The following is a 17454-nucleotide window of genomic DNA, read 5'->3' on the forward strand; positions in this document are numbered from 1 at the left end:
ATTTTTTTCCATGTGGGTTGGGCCTGGATTTTGAGTGTTCTTGATTATTAATAAAAGAGACCATGTTAGAATTCACAAGTGAGTTTGACAGGGCACTTGGAGTCTTACCAGAATAAAGCCAAGAACTGAGGAAACATGTTTGCTGGGCTGGAGCTTTTCCATAGCTCTGCTCAGGAGGTTCTCCCCCAGCCATGGCCCAAACAAGATGCAACAGAAGTGACAAGACTGCTTAGTCACAGGGTCACCGAGCTGTAACTCCAAAGATGGTGGATTGGCCACATATAAACTGTGTGTCTTTATGAGTTTACTTAATTCCAGCTGTCATTAACCAAACATGGGTATCAATGCTGCCTCTCCCAGCTAATGAAGTCACTCTGAAGGCATCAACGTCTTTAAGAAGTAATTCTAAGCTGCAGAGTATCAAGTGGAAGTCACTCTGACTCATCCATCAAATTAAACTTATTACTTAGTTGCCTGGTAGTCTTGGTATGCCAAGACATACACTTAGATTTAGGTTCAGTTGTGACCTTGAACAGGTTCAGGATCCAGATAACAATAGCACCCACACGTTGAGCTATTATGAAGGACAGAGAAGAGATGTACCTGTGTGGCACTGAGCACAAAGCCTAGAACCTCAGAAAAACTCCTTGAAATCTGGTGTGTGATCCAGCAAAGACCACTGAGGATGCTATGTTCTAGCTCCTGCCTTTGGAGCTCAATTGGGTCAATGGAAGATAGACAGAGACAAGCAAATGCTTTTGACCACAAGCATCCTAAGTGCTTCGTTCAACCCCTTGTTTTGTACTTTCCACCTTTCCCTGTTGACCTTTAGTTCTGTGTTGACTTTCCCTGATAATCACATACAATTCCATGGCCTTAGTTATCAAGTACACACAGATATGAGCCATAGACCAGATGCATCCACATAGCAAGCCCTCTTTTCTCCTCCTCTAACCTCTATGTCTTTCAACTAATCCCTCAGAAGTAGTCCTTTGCCTAAACAGAATCATCTTGTGGAACATTCTACTCCACTTCCCAGCCTCTGTGCATGCATTAACAATGCCCCCAGCCTCAGAAAACCTCCAGCAGCCTAACTTGCCTGCTCAACTATATCTTTTTGATCTGACAGAACTTTTCCCAGAAGCCTCGGGCTCGTTTCTACCCACATCCACATCTCCTAGACTTCTACACAGAAAAGCTTAATGTTTCTTTCCAAAGTCCACCTACACCTTGCCTTTCTCCCTAGTCTCACTCTAGTTGACACAGTTACTGCAGTTCTTATCTGTCACTATCTACCTACTTACCTTGCCTTGCCCTTCCCCAATGGGCTCAATGGCTGCTGGCGCTTTGTCATTTTCATTGGTTAATGAATCTCTCCAGATTTACTGTCTCTTACCTGTATTAACATTTACTCAGGTAAAGCCATATGAATAAGTTTTTTTGGTTAGGTCAAAATGAACAAATAGCTGGATCTGGTAGCACACACCTTTAATCCCAGCACTCTGGAAGCAGAGATGGAGTTTGAGGGCAGCCTGCTCTATCTACATAGTGAGTTCCAGGACAGTCAGTGCTATGTAGAGAGACAGTCTCAAAAAAAATCAAAACAAAGCAAGCCAAAAATCAAAATAAATAGCAGTAATTTCAAATAATTTAACCTCAGTAAAATATATTCCTTTTACTTCACTAAAGATACTTTTGAAGTGTATTTCTTAAACACTGTGTGTGTTGGGAATTTTATCTATGGGGTAAACACCATAATCAAAGTAACTTGGGGAGGATCACCTACCCAGAAGTCACATCACCCAGAGTGGGTTAGTGAGGCCCTCCCTGCATCAATCATTGATCAAGAAAATACACCACAGGCTTTCCAAAAAGCCAATAAGTTGAGGTACTTTTTCAATTAAAATCCCCTCCTCTCAGGTGACTCTAGTTTGTGACAAGTTGACAAAAACAACAGCTAACTAGTTAAGACATACACCCTTCCTTAACATTTGTACAATCAGTGCCTAGCAGAGTACCAGGCAAGAACACAATGAATCAATGCTTGTGGAATTTAATTATTGCTATGAATGAACCTTAACACCATGTGGAGCTCCCTTAGGGGACTCTTGCCTTAGTCTTTTCTTTATTATTTGAGATTTTACAAAATTAAAACTAGCTACCTATGACTGTCTTCTGTAGCAAGAACTATAGATATGAGGGGTTCCTTTTCCCTTCTCCATAGCCACCAAGACCCAGCTTTCTTCACCAACCAATCAATAGCCAAGGCAGGAAAAAAAAATGCTTCCAGGGTTGTTCTTCCCTTAGCTATCAAGTACATAATGTATTGACACCATTCAGAGCATCTCATTCATTCATTCATTCATTTGCTCAATTGTGGAAGAGTGATAGGGATTGAAAATAAAACAAGCAACAAAGAAGACAACTAGATATTTGAATTGCCTTTATTTTCTATCACTTTTGGATATTTTCCTTACAAATCACCTGAGGAAATTTTAGATATTTTAAAAAACAGTTCTGTAGTTAAATACTTTCAAACATATTATGCACTTTATGGCATCTAAAAATATAAGTTGAAAGTGCTGCACAACATATCATTTTCTCTTTATATGTGACATTGATATGTTAAGTGAACTTAATGGATCTTTTGAAAGGTGTCCAATGACTTATAACTATTTGGTATCCACGAGAACCTGTTAAAAATAGGAAACTGATCATTTGTAAAACTTGGAAATTTTAAATATTCCTTATTTTTCCTTGACCTCACTTATATCTTATACCTGTGTGTATGTATGTGTATATATACATACACACAGGTATAATTATATATATATATATATATATATATATATATATAATTATATTTTATATTTATATATAAGATTATATAATACACAATTATATGCATTATATAAAACTAATAGGTTCATATTTAGGACACTTCATGAACACCATATGTATGAGTATGAAAACAATGAGATCACACTTTCTTCCAGAAAACTTCTGGAATTTCAATTAAAAATGTTAATTTGTATTGCAAGAAACATAAAATATTGATAAATAGGTTAGAAATGAATTCTGACAGACTGTAAAGAATACAAAAATTAATACAGATCTAATGAAATGCTACATTTTAATTATTATATAAAGAAAGTGGTATGTTATTATGGCAGTTCTCATTAACCAATTTGTGAACAATAATATATGTATAATCTATGAAATGATGGCTATTATCATTCCTCTCATAGAGAAAAATGAGATCCTTTTTATTCAGAAGGTAGAAGATGTCAAACAGAGCAATGATGCTTCACTTCTATGGTATCTTCAATGGGCACTTCAGCCTCAAAGATATAAGTAGATAATTAAGGAACAGAAGACAGAATTCATATAAAATAGAACCTGAAAGAACTAAACTGGCCCTATTAGTATTGAATAAAATATACTTTAAGACAAATTTTGTTACTACAGTCAAAAGACCTAAGAGGAAATGGGTCAGAACACTGAGAGGCAAAACTAACGGCTCTTGTAGGCTTAAAAAAGCAGTCTTCAAAAAGGTGAACTGAAATTCATAATTTAAGGTACAAATAGGTCTTTGACAATATTTGGAAACATCGGTGGTTCATTTTCCATAATGAGTACAGTAAAAAAGACAAACAAGGAAATGACATAAAGCAATTAAAATATTTTGCTGAGAAGAGACCTGTCCTGTGTAGCTTAACTGCTGAATCTTACCACAAACTTTAAGGATGCTTATTAATCTTTCAAACATTCTTATAAATAAATTACAAAATGGTACTACTTCTCATTCTTTGAGGTCAGTATTATATCCCTGATACTACAATCAGACAAAAACATCAAAAGAAAGAAACACCTACAACAATTCAGTGTCCTTCTGAGTGTACATTCATGTGATCTGTAATGATAATTCAGACATCTGAGTCTGAATGTACACAGTGATCCCATAAGGCTGTGTCACATAGCAACAATGTGGATGTCTTCAGTTTGTGTAAATATATGCTTTCATGGTTAAACAACTAGGCTGCCTAATGACACAACCACTTAACAACGTCTTTATCAGAAGAACTCTCATAATTAGATGCAAGGATCCCCAACAAAATATTAGCAGTTTAAGTCTAATGCCCAAATGGGATTTACCCCAGGAAGACAAGGTTGGTTTCAAATCTAAACCTCAGTGTAATATAGCATACTGTGGTATAATCCACCACATGGTGATTTAGTAGCCCACACTCATCTCAGTAGACTTAGGAGCAATGAAGAAGTGATAACTTGTATAGCCATTGCATAATAATATTTTATATACAAGACTAACAAAGTATATCACAACATTCAAAATGCTGTTCTCAGAAAATTTCACCTTACATATGTGGTTCAGCTTGTGGTATATATCTAGTGAACTATGATGGTCTAGAAGTTTCCTACTTTGATAATCTCTGTTCTATCTGTATGAAGCATTTTCACACGTTTTCCTCTGTTATTTATGAGAGACAGATAATGGTTAACCAGCCTAGATTAACCAATAACACCATGTAGGTGGCATCACTGTCACTGGACTGCATCTGGCTTTATAGATAAAATTTCCCCTACTTATATCACTGATCGGACTTAAGCATTCCATCGATATATTTAACTTTCCATATTGTTTTCCTTGATTTTGGAATATCTGAGGAATTTAGTGTCAGTTTTCATTTGAACTCACCCATCTACCATTTATAATAGCAGCACTGCTACCAAGATCACCATTCATCCGCATGCTGTTTAGTGACTGTTTTTATTTTCATTTCTCAGTTTCCTACCACTGTGTTCACCCAGGTGGCTTTCTAGCCCATCCCCCCCCATACATGGCAGATGATACCTATGTCGCTTTCTTTGGTCCTCTTATGTGAACATTTAGACTTGTCAGATACTATAGACCATTCTTTATTTAAATATCCATAATTATCCCCATTTCAGTTGAGATTGTTACTACCCTCCCAATGACAACCCTGAGGTTTGTCGTTTATTACCAAATGTATAGGTAATAGAGTGTGTGGCACTAGAATTGTATCTTTGGTTCTACATCCTACTGAACAATCCACAACACTGCTTCGGATATGACCTAAACATGAACTTCAGAAACATTGAAAAGCTCCTATATACAATTTATGTCATTATGAAATTAGCTTACATGATTTTTCTATATAACTTGCTGTTGTCCTTTTTGAAAATCAGTCATTTCTTATTGTTATAGGTTATAGTCTCCATATTTAGAATGATTCACGAGTATAAATGAATTTTAGATGTCCTATAGGTGCCTTCAGACGTTCCTGAAGGGCCCTCTAGAGTCCCACAGGAGAGGTGGAGAGTAAACTGGAGTTGACAGAGATGAGGACACGCATTCACCAGGACAAGGTCCAGCATCAGTCTTTGCTCAGGATGTTTTCTCTCTACTGTGCATAATCAATCTTTGTACAAATGCCAGGTAGTGATGCTTTCTGCTAAACACGTGGTATGTCCTTCCTTTTTATCGACTATTCATAGCTTCCAAAATAAACAGGAATTTCCATCTTCTGGGTTTCCTCAGATATTAAGATCATATCTAATAGATGCAATACTTTCATCCATATAGAGTCTAAATATTGAGTATTTAGTAAAAATGAACCTTTATTTTTCTCTGCATAGAATAATTTAACAACTGAAGGAGAATGCTTTGCAGAATGTAGGGAGAAATGAGAACTAAATGAAATTTATCTAATACATACTGCCAGGGCTCATTCTTCTAATAAGACAAGAGAGAAATGGAAAGGCACATTTGATGAATATCACTGAGTTGTTGTGGGATACACATTTTGAAAATAAAACACTTTCTCTCTAAAGTCACTAGTGCCAACTGTTCTTTAGTCAGTTGTCACTGTGAAGGCTTAGTCCTTCTATCCTTGTTTTATTGTAGAAATAACTGTTATTTTATTTTCTCCTTTCAAGGTTTTGAAAGCATTTGCTACTTTACAATTATAATCATGTAATATTTATGGGCACACAGTGATGTTATTGCATTAGTTAATCATTGTCAAGTTGACTGGATTTAGATTTATCAGGGAGAGGGGCCATACCTTTGGGTACGTCTATGTGGTCATTTCCAGAAAAGATTAATCGAGGGTAAGAGACATTCTCTGAATGCAGATGGTGCCCTCCCACGATTTGGGAGCCCAGAATAAGAAGAGAAAGACAGCTGAATGACAGCATCCCTGCCCTCCACTTCTTAGCCACTGAGAACTGAAAAGGGGTTCCTCGCCACATACTCAGGCCATTCTGATATTCTCATGGGGCCAAGGGGCTATGGCCTGATCTATCTGAGAGCATGAGCCGACATAAGCCCTTCCTCCCTTAAATTGTTTATCTCAGGTGTTTTCATTACACTAAGGAGACTATCAAACACAATGATATATACATAATAGAATGAGTCAATCAGAATATTTAACCCTGCATTCCCCCTATTTGCTTATCATTTCAAGTTGATCTGAAACTTTTACCCTTTGCCCATCAGCTCTTCATCTTCCCCTAGCACCTAGCCTCCTGCACTCACATTCTGTTCTCTGATTTTATGACTTCAGTTGACTTAGATGTACAATTGAGGTCATATGGTGTCTAATTTTTATGTGTCCTGCTTGTCTCACCTAGAATAATCTCTTTTAAAGGCTCGAAAGCATACCACTGTGGATATATAACTACATGTTTCCTCTTCATCCATGTGTCCATTGATGTACACTTAGGGTGATGCCCTGGCTTAGCACTGAAATAAAGCTGTAATGAATGTTAAGAGTGTGGCTATGTCCTCAACATTCTGACTTCAAGTCCTTAGGATAGTGGGGACTGCACCTTCACAGCTCAGTGGGAGGATGCTTGGCTGGTATGCACAAGGTTTTGGGTTTGATCACAAAAGCAAAGCAAAACAAAACAAAACATCCTCACCATTGTTTCTAAGTGCCTGCCTGTGACTGTGGCTCATTCTTGCTAAGAAATAGCCTTTCTTTGATTCTACCTGAGTTCTATTTGAAGGGCCACTTAAGGGAGCAGGACAAAGGGGAAGCAGGTGGCATAAGCTTGGTCTGTGAAAACTTCCCAAAAAATCCAAATTTGTTTCAGAGCTTTGGGTCTTCATGATGTATGACAGAAGTGTTATTTGCTCCATCTACTCAAAAGATTTTACCAAAAGAGAAGGGAATAATGATGGAAATCCCATCTCATTTAGGTTAGGATTGAGACGTATCTGGGTGCATTCAGTCTTCCTGCAGCTCTGTTTTACTCAGTATTCTGCATTCACCAAGGACTCCACCCATGACCAGCCAAGCGGGACTGTGTTGCATCAAGCCTATTCCAGCTTATTAGGCCAGTTTCAGTCTAGAATCTCTCTGTTAACGACTCTCTCGATACAATCAGGGGTGAGGATTTTCATAATTCTTTCAATGACAACATTTATGCACAGCTCTGTGAGCATAAACAGAATAATGCATGTGTTTTCAGTTCTATCCCCAAGAGTACTTCTGGGACTAGGATGTCTGCTATAGAGTAGCTACTTGACTAAACTAAGTTACTAGATTCTGGAAAAAAAAAAAAATGAATCTGTAAGTGGATGAAAACAAAGGACTATGTAAAACATGGCCACCACCTCAACTATGTACAACCTAATCCAGATGGCCAGACATTACTTAAAGAGAGAAGATTATAGCAAGACAGCTGCCGGTAACAGAGGAGGAGAGGTCTAGCCAGGATCTGGCAGAACTGCTTCAGGGGTTTGAAAACCTGTTGCCTGGGTGTGAGTGTCAGAGCTAAGTGACCAACCGCCCTTCAAGGCTCTTGTGTAGTGTTTGAGAGCTACACGGTCTCATTTGGGAAGGATTCTAGATGATTCTGTGAATGAGCTTATATTTGGATAGGAAACAATTAGAATAAAGCATTTGTTTTTGGATCAGCAAGAACATATATCCTATTCATCTTTGACTGTTCTGGCTTGTATGGACGGTTGAAGATTCTGTTTTCCTCCATCAGAGGTATGTTAGTAATGCCGTACATCATTCTGCGAGAGTGCTTTGGGATTCTTTCCTTCCTACCTAGATTTTTTTTTTCTTACTTTCATTCTTCCTTCATTAGGTTTCATTAGGCAATCACTAACCAGTAAGAACTTATTAAGTACTTGTGATTCAGGTACTGTGACAGCTAATATTACTGTTCATGTGTCAACTGTTAGAAAAGTAATTGTTACACAATGTGAGAACATAGAAAGAGGCTCAACCCTACCACAGAAGCAGTAAGGCATCTGAGCCAGTCCCAGAAGGTAAGACAATGTTAGCTACTTAAAGGAAGCAGGGGCATTTCAGAGAGTACCAACCATGTGCAGAAACAGAGCTATGGAAAGCCATGACTGACTTAAAGGATGGACAGGGACAAGTGTTTAAAGACACAAATTGCAAATAGGTTCTTAAGGTTCTACTACACTTCACAAACTTAAATGTGGTACTGGAAGAATCACAAAGGACTAAGAAGTAACTATTGTTCAGATCCCTAGATAGGTCGTTAGAGACAAGGATAAGCTGGGAGGAATGCAGTTATTTTTCTAGAGCAATAAAGGGATAATGGTTGAAGAGAGGAAGTGGAAGGAAAGGCTAAGATGGTGGGGCAGAGAAAAAAAATGTGAAGGCAAAGAGTGGAGATGAACTGCGACAGCCTTGTCTAAGAAACATGTTTGCAGCAGAAATCGACCTCGAGGGCAAGAGAGAGGCGGGTGGAAGAGGATGAGTCATGTTTCCACCTTGGGAAACTGGCGCTGTGATGATGACATATTCCCAGACCTCCCAGACCAACGGAGGAGTGTCAGGGTTGAGAGATGTTAGTGTAGGCATGGACACACATTGCATTTCTATGTCCCAGAACATAAATGTCACAGAAAACTAAAAAAAAAAAACGAATTAAAACAGGACAGTGAAAAATATGTCTTTAATCTCAAGGCTAAACAGATTGGAAAATATTAGCCTGTAGATATTTTAAAACAGGAGCATTGATGAGATCATTTAGAGTACTCAGAGGTAAGAAAAACATCACGGGATTCCAGCCTGAAAAGATGCACAGAGAAAAAGGCAGACAGTAGAAATTAGAGAAAGGGCTAAAACGTAAGAGGAGATCGGAACCTACAGTTGGAGAGAGAGTCTGGAGACTGTCAGTAGAACAGAGGCTGTCTGTGATTATCTGAAGCGTATTTAACCTCTCTCTCTTAACCCCAAAGCAGAAATAATCAGGCTCATCTAAAGGATGAACCTGGCTGCTGGACACCTTTATAATGAGAAGCAAGCATCTGGAGACAAGGCACTGGCATGGGCTGTTCTTCCTGAACTGGCTCGCGGACTCCGGGAGCTGGGTTCAACTTCTCTTTTTGCTCAAGCGTCTCAATATTCCTACGACTGAAGGCTGATGTTCCAGCTCTAGGCTCCCAGGATTCACGGTTATCTTTTCTCTGCTTAAAATCCTAGGATGTCTTATCTATTTGTTCTTGATCCTACTGATGCCTAGAATTATCTTTGCTTGCTTTTGGATCCTAAGTAGCATTAGTATGGCATTTGGGAAGCTGCTTGCAAGCAAATGAGGAATTGAGAGGTACATAGTCCACCCTCTCTACTTACCGCTGTTATTTCCTACGTGGGTCTTCATCAAAGCAAGAGACCCTTTATTCAATGCATGTGCTCAGTGTATCAGGCCCTGGTTTAGGAAATGAGGATGCTGGAGTGAACATACCTGATAATGTTTTCCCTGTGGGTTTCAGGTCTAATGTAAAGGGCAGAAAGTATTTTGTCAAGCATAGAAAAAACAAAAAACAAAACAAAAACAAAAACAAAAAAAACATTCGCACAGCCTATGAGGAACAGGGAGCCTGAAAGGGGTGTAATTTTACATCATGTTGGGGTAAGGGGGCAGAGAGGCTAGTACCGAGTAATGAGCCTGAGTAGTAGTCAGAATCCCCTAGAGAGCCAGGAAGGATAGAGTAAACATAGGTAACAAAGGGGATGATAAGAACGGCTTCTCTGATATGGGATGGGTAGTTCAGTAATGGCTGTTTGCCTTCTGGAGATGCTGAGAACCTGGTATTTAGCTGTTTGGTACGAAAGGTGAGATGATGTCTCAGCATGCCTAATCTGCTTGCTGAAGGTGGGAGAACCCTGGAGATTTGCTGGTCTCCTGTGCTTGTGGGACTGGCTGAAAACACTGGGTTGGGGTTTGTGAAAGAGAGCAGTAGTCTCCTAGTGAGAGCAGGGCAGATACATGCACAAGCATAGGGGGCAGGTGGAAAGCACCCTGCACTTCTCTAGAACTCTATATGTAGGACACTTCTAGAAGGTACTGCCTACTCTGGGAAAGGGTCTTTGCCCTCAGATAAGCCTTCTAGGAAACACTCTGCTAAGCTTGTCCAGAGCTCTGTCTCTTCATTGATTCCAGGTCCAATCAAGTTGACAACCAAGATTAATCATCACAAGCAGAGACTTAAAATAAGTGAAAGAGAGGCTTAGAAAAGATGGAGTAGCCTGTTGGTATTAGGGTGCTAATACTCTAGACAATGGAGACTGCAAGGGCAATGAGCTAAGGGACTTGGCCTGGTTTGTTTAAAATCATCAACCCATTCTAGGTCAGGAGGAGGTAAGGGGAATCAGGAGGAACCTTTGGTTATTAAAAGCATTCTCTTATTCTGAGAAAGTATATTTAATGGGATTGACATGATGTTTTCCATCTTGAAAAGGGCATTTCAACCCTTATGTTTACAGTGGGATTATAATTTTAGAGGATTAGGAATATTACACGCTGCAGCTCACTCAATCATGTTCTTCCAACTGGAGACTTAGAAGATGAGAATACCAATCTAGGGGAAATAGAGTGGTGCCCTGAACCAGATTGGTTGTGGTTGGAGTGTTGAGAGGTGAACTCTGGCTATAGCTTAACAGTTGGAGAAGCTGTAAATTCTGATGGCTTATACACGGTACAGATTGGGACATCAAGACTGGCTTCAAGGCTTTTGACCTGAGCAAATGCAATGACAATTTGAGGTGTCTCTGAGACATTCACTTGGGTATTTAAATAGATAAAAGCAGAAAGGGGAGAGTGACCAAAGAGAAAGAACCATAACTCAAGGGGCTTTTGGTTTCAATGATGGGAAGTGGTGACTGATATATTTCTGGAAATACCTGGGAGTATTTCCAAGCAAGAAGACAGATGATGATAAAGGGGGGGGGGAAGAACTATTGGAGCTAGGACTTGAACAGGAGGGGGTGGGTGTGTCAGTGGGGGATCTGCCCTCAGGCAGGTAGACAGGCCATCCATTGTAGCGAGTGGGAAAGTCAGGTGTCCGAGGACAAACGCAGACCTCAGGTGGCTGCTTTCCTTTCTCAGTGAAATAAGCAGTCAGGTTAGCAACTAAAGGTAAGCCTAGGAGAGAAATTCTGATTAGAGGGTTTAAGATGGAGCAGAAAGGACGATAAGGTCTTTTAAGACTGTGGCCTTTTCGATTTTTGTCTCAATATGTATTTATGGATCTTAAGATTTGTGATTTGAGTTCATTTGGATACATTTAAGCTAAAAACAGAGTTCCCCCCCCCCGCGCCCCAAGAATAAGGATTGCTTAATAATATCTTTTAGTTGCACAAACATATGTGGGTTTGGGTGCATATAAAGTGGAAGCAAAAATATACATTTTAGTGCTTGCCCAGGATAGTGGGAGGGAACGAATGAACTGCTTATTTTGACTTAGGTACATTTGAGATACCAAGAATTACAAATCATATTTAGCTGACAGAGAATGAGGAGCTATCTACATATCTAAGAAGATGGTGCTTATAACATCTAATCTTAGTCTAGTCAGAATCAACCCTTTAATTAATGGTCATAGGGTAAACATATTTTCAGATGAAAACAAGACCATAATATAGACTCCTAAAGTCTGAGTTTGGAACCTATTGTAAGGCTACAAGCCCTTCACTTCCAGCACCAGCACCCACCTTTCTCTCTGGATATTTTCACACATGAGAAGCTCAGCAACTCCAAAGCTTTAGAAGTGAGAAAAGAACTTTCCCTCCTGTGAAAAATGGGGCCTTCACAACGCTCTCCGAGGTGTTGAACTCATGAGTAGAGGACATAGCAGATAGGATTTAGGATCTGTTGCACGGAAAATGAAGTTTGACCTCATGAATAATGACAAACGTGATGGCCCTTGTCCAGTTCAGAGGGCTGTCAGTCCTTTGAAACAAAACCTTGCACTTAGAACACTAAGCAGTGTTGTTTGTGTTCAAACACTGGTGCAGAAGGGCATTGAGGAGAATTTCAATAAGGGCTCTCTCTGCTCTGTCCTAAGCATAGACTGAGCTAGGGAGTGCTTACTGAAGACTTCTTTTTTCCAATCAAACACACTCTTACTTAAGTAAAAAAAAAAAAAAAAAAAAAACAACAAAAAAAAACCAACTATATTTGTTCTTAAGACTTCGTTGGCCTTATTACTTACTTTATGCTTTTTCCCTGTAAAATATATTAATAATACTATCTAAAATCTTTGAGCTAGAAATGGACATTTGGGGAAAGGTTGAGACAGACAGGCATGAAACTCCCCTTGACTTCAGTGATTCTCCTGCCCCATCCTCCCAAATGCTTGGATCACGGGCATGGATCTCACTGACATTTATTGATAACTTTTCATTCTAATGTATGCTGCCTTCTACATATTGTAATTTAAAGGAAGCACTTCTCCAGATCAATATCTACCTTGATTGTTAAATATGCTCTTGAGATTAACTTATACACAGCATTCTGCTTATCAGGCTAATTTCTGAAGTATATGAATTCTACAAAATATGTTTTTGGGAAACCTAGCTTATTAGTTTATCACACATAGACTTTATATTATAAATAAAGCATTTTCTTTTCGAAATGCTGTTCTCTTTTTACTGATTTGACTTGCATACTTTAGAAATAAGATGAGGAACCAAATTCAACTGACAGAGAATGGGGCTTCAGAAAGACATACATTTACCTAGTTCCTTAAGAGAATAGTAAGTTAGAACATCATTAGTCCAGCCTGAATCAGCTTTCTGCAAACTCTTGAGATTTCAGTAGGTATTTCTGGAATCCATTCAGTAGTTCCAGTTTTCTAAGCACCAGGAAAACTTAAAATTAAAAAAAAAAAAAAAAAAAGAACGTACAATTCTTTATTACGTCGTGTGGATCAGTTATCGTTGAACTAAACAGTCAAGTGTGGCTTTCTCTGTGTAAAATGTTCCTGTGGGAAGGAATTACACGGGATTAAGTCCCCATCCAGCGCTTCTCAGAGCTCTATATGGAAATCCTTTCCCCTTTCATTTTACAAGCCTCGACAAGTCCGCTGCTGCTGAGTCACAACCTCCTTTCCCCCCTGATGTGAGAAATCTTTCTCCCTTGAAAATTAATAAAGCTTCGGAAATGTCCCGATTAGAGTCTCCTGGGGGAAGGAGGGAAGGAAGCCAGAAAGAACTTGTAGAGGAGTCTAGCCCGCCTGGGTCGTGGTGACAGCGCACCCAGGGCTTGCAGCAGCGGGGCCAGGAGGAGCTGGTCTCAGAACCTACTCCGCGCTCGCCTGCTCAGAGCCCTGTCGGCTCCCAGACTTTGTTCCCCTTGCAGAAGTGAAAATGTTTGCTACAAAAGGCGCCGGTGTTTCGCGTTTTACTCTTGAAAAACAAACTAAAAAGAAAACGCCTTCCCGCGGTGGCAAGGGTGGGTGACAGCACGCCCGGCTCGCACCCGAACGCAGAGCAGGGGACAGCTTAGCGCCCTAGTCCTGGGAGCAGGTCTGGGACAGCGGCACCTCACGTGACCCCCCAGGGGCTGGGACAGGGCGGGGCCTGAGGAGGGGGCGCGTGCGACGGGGGACAGGAGGGGCGGTTGCCCAGGAACCGTCCGCAACGCCCGCGCGTGCTCGCCTCCGTGCGCACGCGCGCGGTGCTCGAGACCCATTAGCCGTCTCCCCAACTTCCACCGGCTTTTCTTTTCCCCACCTTGGGCTCCCTCCAAGGTCCTGGACTGAGGGGCGCGCCGCGCGCGCCCGCCGCCTCGCAGGGTCCACAACGCATGCTAATGAGGGGCGGGGCGGGGCGGGGCGAGGCTGGCGGCGGCGGCGCGCTCGCGCGTGCCGGGGCGCGCGACAAGGGGCGGCGCGATTGTGAGGTGGCTGCTGACGCACGTTCCGGGGTTCTTAAGCGGCGAGGGCGGCGGCGGCCGAGGCAGCGGCGGTGGTGCCGGAGCCGGTTCCGGGAGGCGGCGGTGGCCTCCGTGAGGGGCGGCGGGGCCCAAGTCGGTGCCCCGGCTCAGTCACAGTGTCCCTTTCCCATTGACCCCCATCCTTCCACCACGGCCGCGCCGCCACGGCTCCCGGGGCTTTCTAGGCGGGGCAGGGGACGGGGTGCGTCTCCTGCCGCGGCCGCCGGCCTGATAAATGCGGGACTTCGGGTTCGGGGTGCTGCACACTGCCCTGCTGCGCAGCGGCAGCCCACGATCCTCGCCCGGCGGCAGCGCCTACCGGCCCTTCGCCGCCGGGCCGCCCGCCACGCCCTTCGGCCCGCTGTCGCCGCCACCGTTGCCTGTCACCGGCTTCTCGGAGGCCGCCTCCCCCTTCGCCATCCCCTCGGGCGGCGGCGCGGCCAACTCAGCCGCAGCTTCCTCTTCCTCCCCGCTCGTGGCGCATCCCCAGGCCGTGCAGGATGAGCTGCTGCTCGGGCTGACACAGCAGCCGGCGAGGCCGCTCTCGGGGGCGGCGGCCGCAGAGCAGCTCCCCAGCCACCACCCCGGCGGCGGCACGAACGCGGGTGTGACCCACCTCCTCCCCTCCCAGGACTTCAAACCGAGTCTGCACCACCCCTCCTCCTCCTCCGCCTCCTCCTGCTGCTGCTGCCGCACCTCCTCCCCGCAGGACTTCAGTAAGCGGCAGCAGCAGCAGCTGAGCAGCCAGAAGAGGAAAGAGTTGAGCCCGCCACACCGTCCCCACCCTCCGGACGCGAAGCCGCCGCCGCCGCCGCTCCACTGCCCTGGTCGCTTCAGCCCGCCGCCGCCAACGCCGCCGCCACCGCCCGGGCCGCTCCTGCAGTCGGCGCCGCTCGCCCAGCGCTCGCAGCCGTTCAGCCTCCCGCACACGCAGCACCTCCCGCCGCAGGACTTCGCCCCGCGGCAGCGCCCGGTCGACCTGCCCCAGCTCCCGCAGCTCCCGCCCTCGCCGCCCGCAGCTCCGCGGCGCCGCCACGGAGGCGCGGGAAGCCCTCGCCAGACCCCGGCCGCGGGCGAGGGCAGCGCCGCCGAGCCCCCCAATGCGGGCTTGCCCCCCTCGACGCCGCCGGTGAACCCCGCGCCGGGCTCCATGGAGTCACCCAACCACCCTCTGCTCAACAGCCCCAGCACCCTCCTGCCCGGCGCTGCTCTCGGCACCAGCGCCTTCAGCAGCCTGCAGAGCCCGGACCTGCCGCACCCGGGCGGCAGCGGGGGCGGGGGACCCCCCGGAGGCGGAGGGGGAGGCGGCTCCGCGTCTCCGCCACCGCTGCCCGGCTTCGGCACCCCCTGGTCGGTGCAGACCGCGTCGCCGCCGCCGCCCCAACCTCCGCCGGCGCCCCAGCAGCAGCCACCCCAGCAGCCGCAGCCGCCCCAACAGCCGCCGCAGCCACAGCCCCCGGGCTCCTCGGCTGCCACCCCGGGCAGCGGCGGCGGCGGCGCGGGCGGCTCTCTGAGCGCCATGCCGCCGCCCAGCCCGGACTCGGAGAACGGCTTCTACCCCGGGCTACCATCGTCCATGAACCCGGCCTTCTTCCCGAGCTTCTCGCCGGTGTCGCCGCACGGCTGCGCGGGGCTCAGCGTGCCGGCCGGCGGTGGCGGCGGCGGCGGCGGCTTCGGCGGCCCGTTCTCTGCTCCCACGGTGCCCGCGCCGCCCGCCATGAATTTACCTCAACAGCAGCCGCCGGCGGCGGCGCCGCAGCAGCCGCAGAGCCGGAGGTCACCCGTCAGCCCGCAGCTGCAGCAGCAGCACCAGGCTGCCGCAGCCGCCTTCCTGCAGCAGAGGAACTCGTACAACCACCACCAGGTACGGCGGGCGGCGGTGGGAACAGGAGCCGCCAGCCCCCTCGAACGCCCCGGGCGCTCGGGCTTGGCGGCGGACCCCGGGTCGGGGCCGCGCTCTCGGGAGGGCGGGCGGGCGGAGAGTGACCGGCCGGTGCCGGGTCCTTCCCCGGGGTGCCCGAGGGGACCAGAGCCGGGGTTGTTTCCTTCTGGAGTTTGTCCTGAGCTGGGCTAAGGAAGCCGAGATGGCACCTGCAGCCGCACCCGCGGGCTGTCAGAGCCGGGAGGAACTGTCAGGCTGCGCGCAGCTGGCGGCCGCGGGCTGGAGTGCTCTCGACTTCTGCTCTTTTTAATGTTTTGTCACTTCTTGAAGGGTTGAAGACCCAAGACACCCTTGAATCTAGGTTTTAATGTGTTTCCTCCTACATGTCTCGACATGGGTGTGTACCGGAATGGGGGGGGGGGGTATGCGGTATCATGAAATGACACCAAGCAGGCGCTTGGCTAGTCTGTGCCCTTTCTGACTCAGGATGTTTTCTGTTATTGCCCCCCAACCGGACTCCGCCCAGGGCAGATTTTGGGTGGCCGCTGAGTTCGCTGATGATGAGAGTTTCCTTGTCCTTTAGTGGAGATAGCATTTATTATGGTGATCATTTGAAATCCAATGTCAAGATGGATTGTCATGGAACCAAAATTTGACCTTAACTGGTTCTTCTCATAACTTTTCTGTTGACCAAAGTTTTCAAGAATGGATGCTGATTAAATTAACCAACGTCACAGTTAACAGTCCGTCGAAATTAACCCAAGTAAAAGTTAACAGATTTTGTTGGATTGTCGTTTGTGCCCCAAGAATGGGGAAATGTCAACTTTTGAAGTAATACACCATCTCCCATGGTTTATATGAGCAGCTGTCTTTTGTGTGTCGGGCTCTTCGCTTTTTAACTACAAGTTTGCCATTGAAATTGATAGGTAATTTTGAATTCCCAAAGTAAAAATAGAACGGTAGCTGGGCATTCTGCTGTGATTTGTATTTAACTGTAGTGTGCTCCAATAAACAAAAAGAAATGGGTTTTACCTTGGAGTGTAAGAGGTCACACAGCTTTCCTATGGAATTTTAGGTCACTGGAGAAGAACTTTGAACTGTGAGTCATTTAGTAGGCAAAATAAGGCCCTAGTGCACTGGGTAATTGTGCCTTGGCTCCTGGGCTGTGCTTTTCAACTATGAGGAAGGAGGAGGCTGTGTTTGTGCATGATTAAATTAACATTTAAAACCCTGTAGTAGCATCCAGAGGTACTGGATGTTAAGGTTTTAAATTTTTCTTAAAGGAAACGTTTAACTTTATGATTGCCATATTTGAGTTT

At 45.0% G+C, this 17454-nt stretch overlaps 1 protein-coding gene across 12 annotated transcripts in view; it reads left to right on the forward strand.

Annotated features, from left to right (window-relative positions):
- The first annotated feature begins 14255 nt into the window (after positions 1–14255).
- Cpeb2 (cytoplasmic polyadenylation element binding protein 2) overlaps positions 14256–17454 on the forward strand; it is a 51521-nt gene continuing 48322 nt past the window's right edge. For all 12 annotated transcript variants that reach the window (XM_029544939.1, XM_029544941.1, XM_029544942.1 and 9 more), the window contains exon 1: positions 14256–16117. In XM_029544939.1, coding sequence (XP_029400799.1) covers positions 14489–16117 — 1629 coding nt within the window. In that variant the 5' untranslated portion in view covers positions 14256–14488. The remainder of the gene's footprint in view (positions 16118–17454) is intronic.

The sequence above is a fragment of the Mus pahari genome, chromosome 13 (assembly GCF_900095145.1).
Source record: "Mus pahari chromosome 13, PAHARI_EIJ_v1.1, whole genome shotgun sequence".
Taxonomy (NCBI): domain Eukaryota; kingdom Metazoa; phylum Chordata; class Mammalia; order Rodentia; family Muridae; genus Mus; species Mus pahari.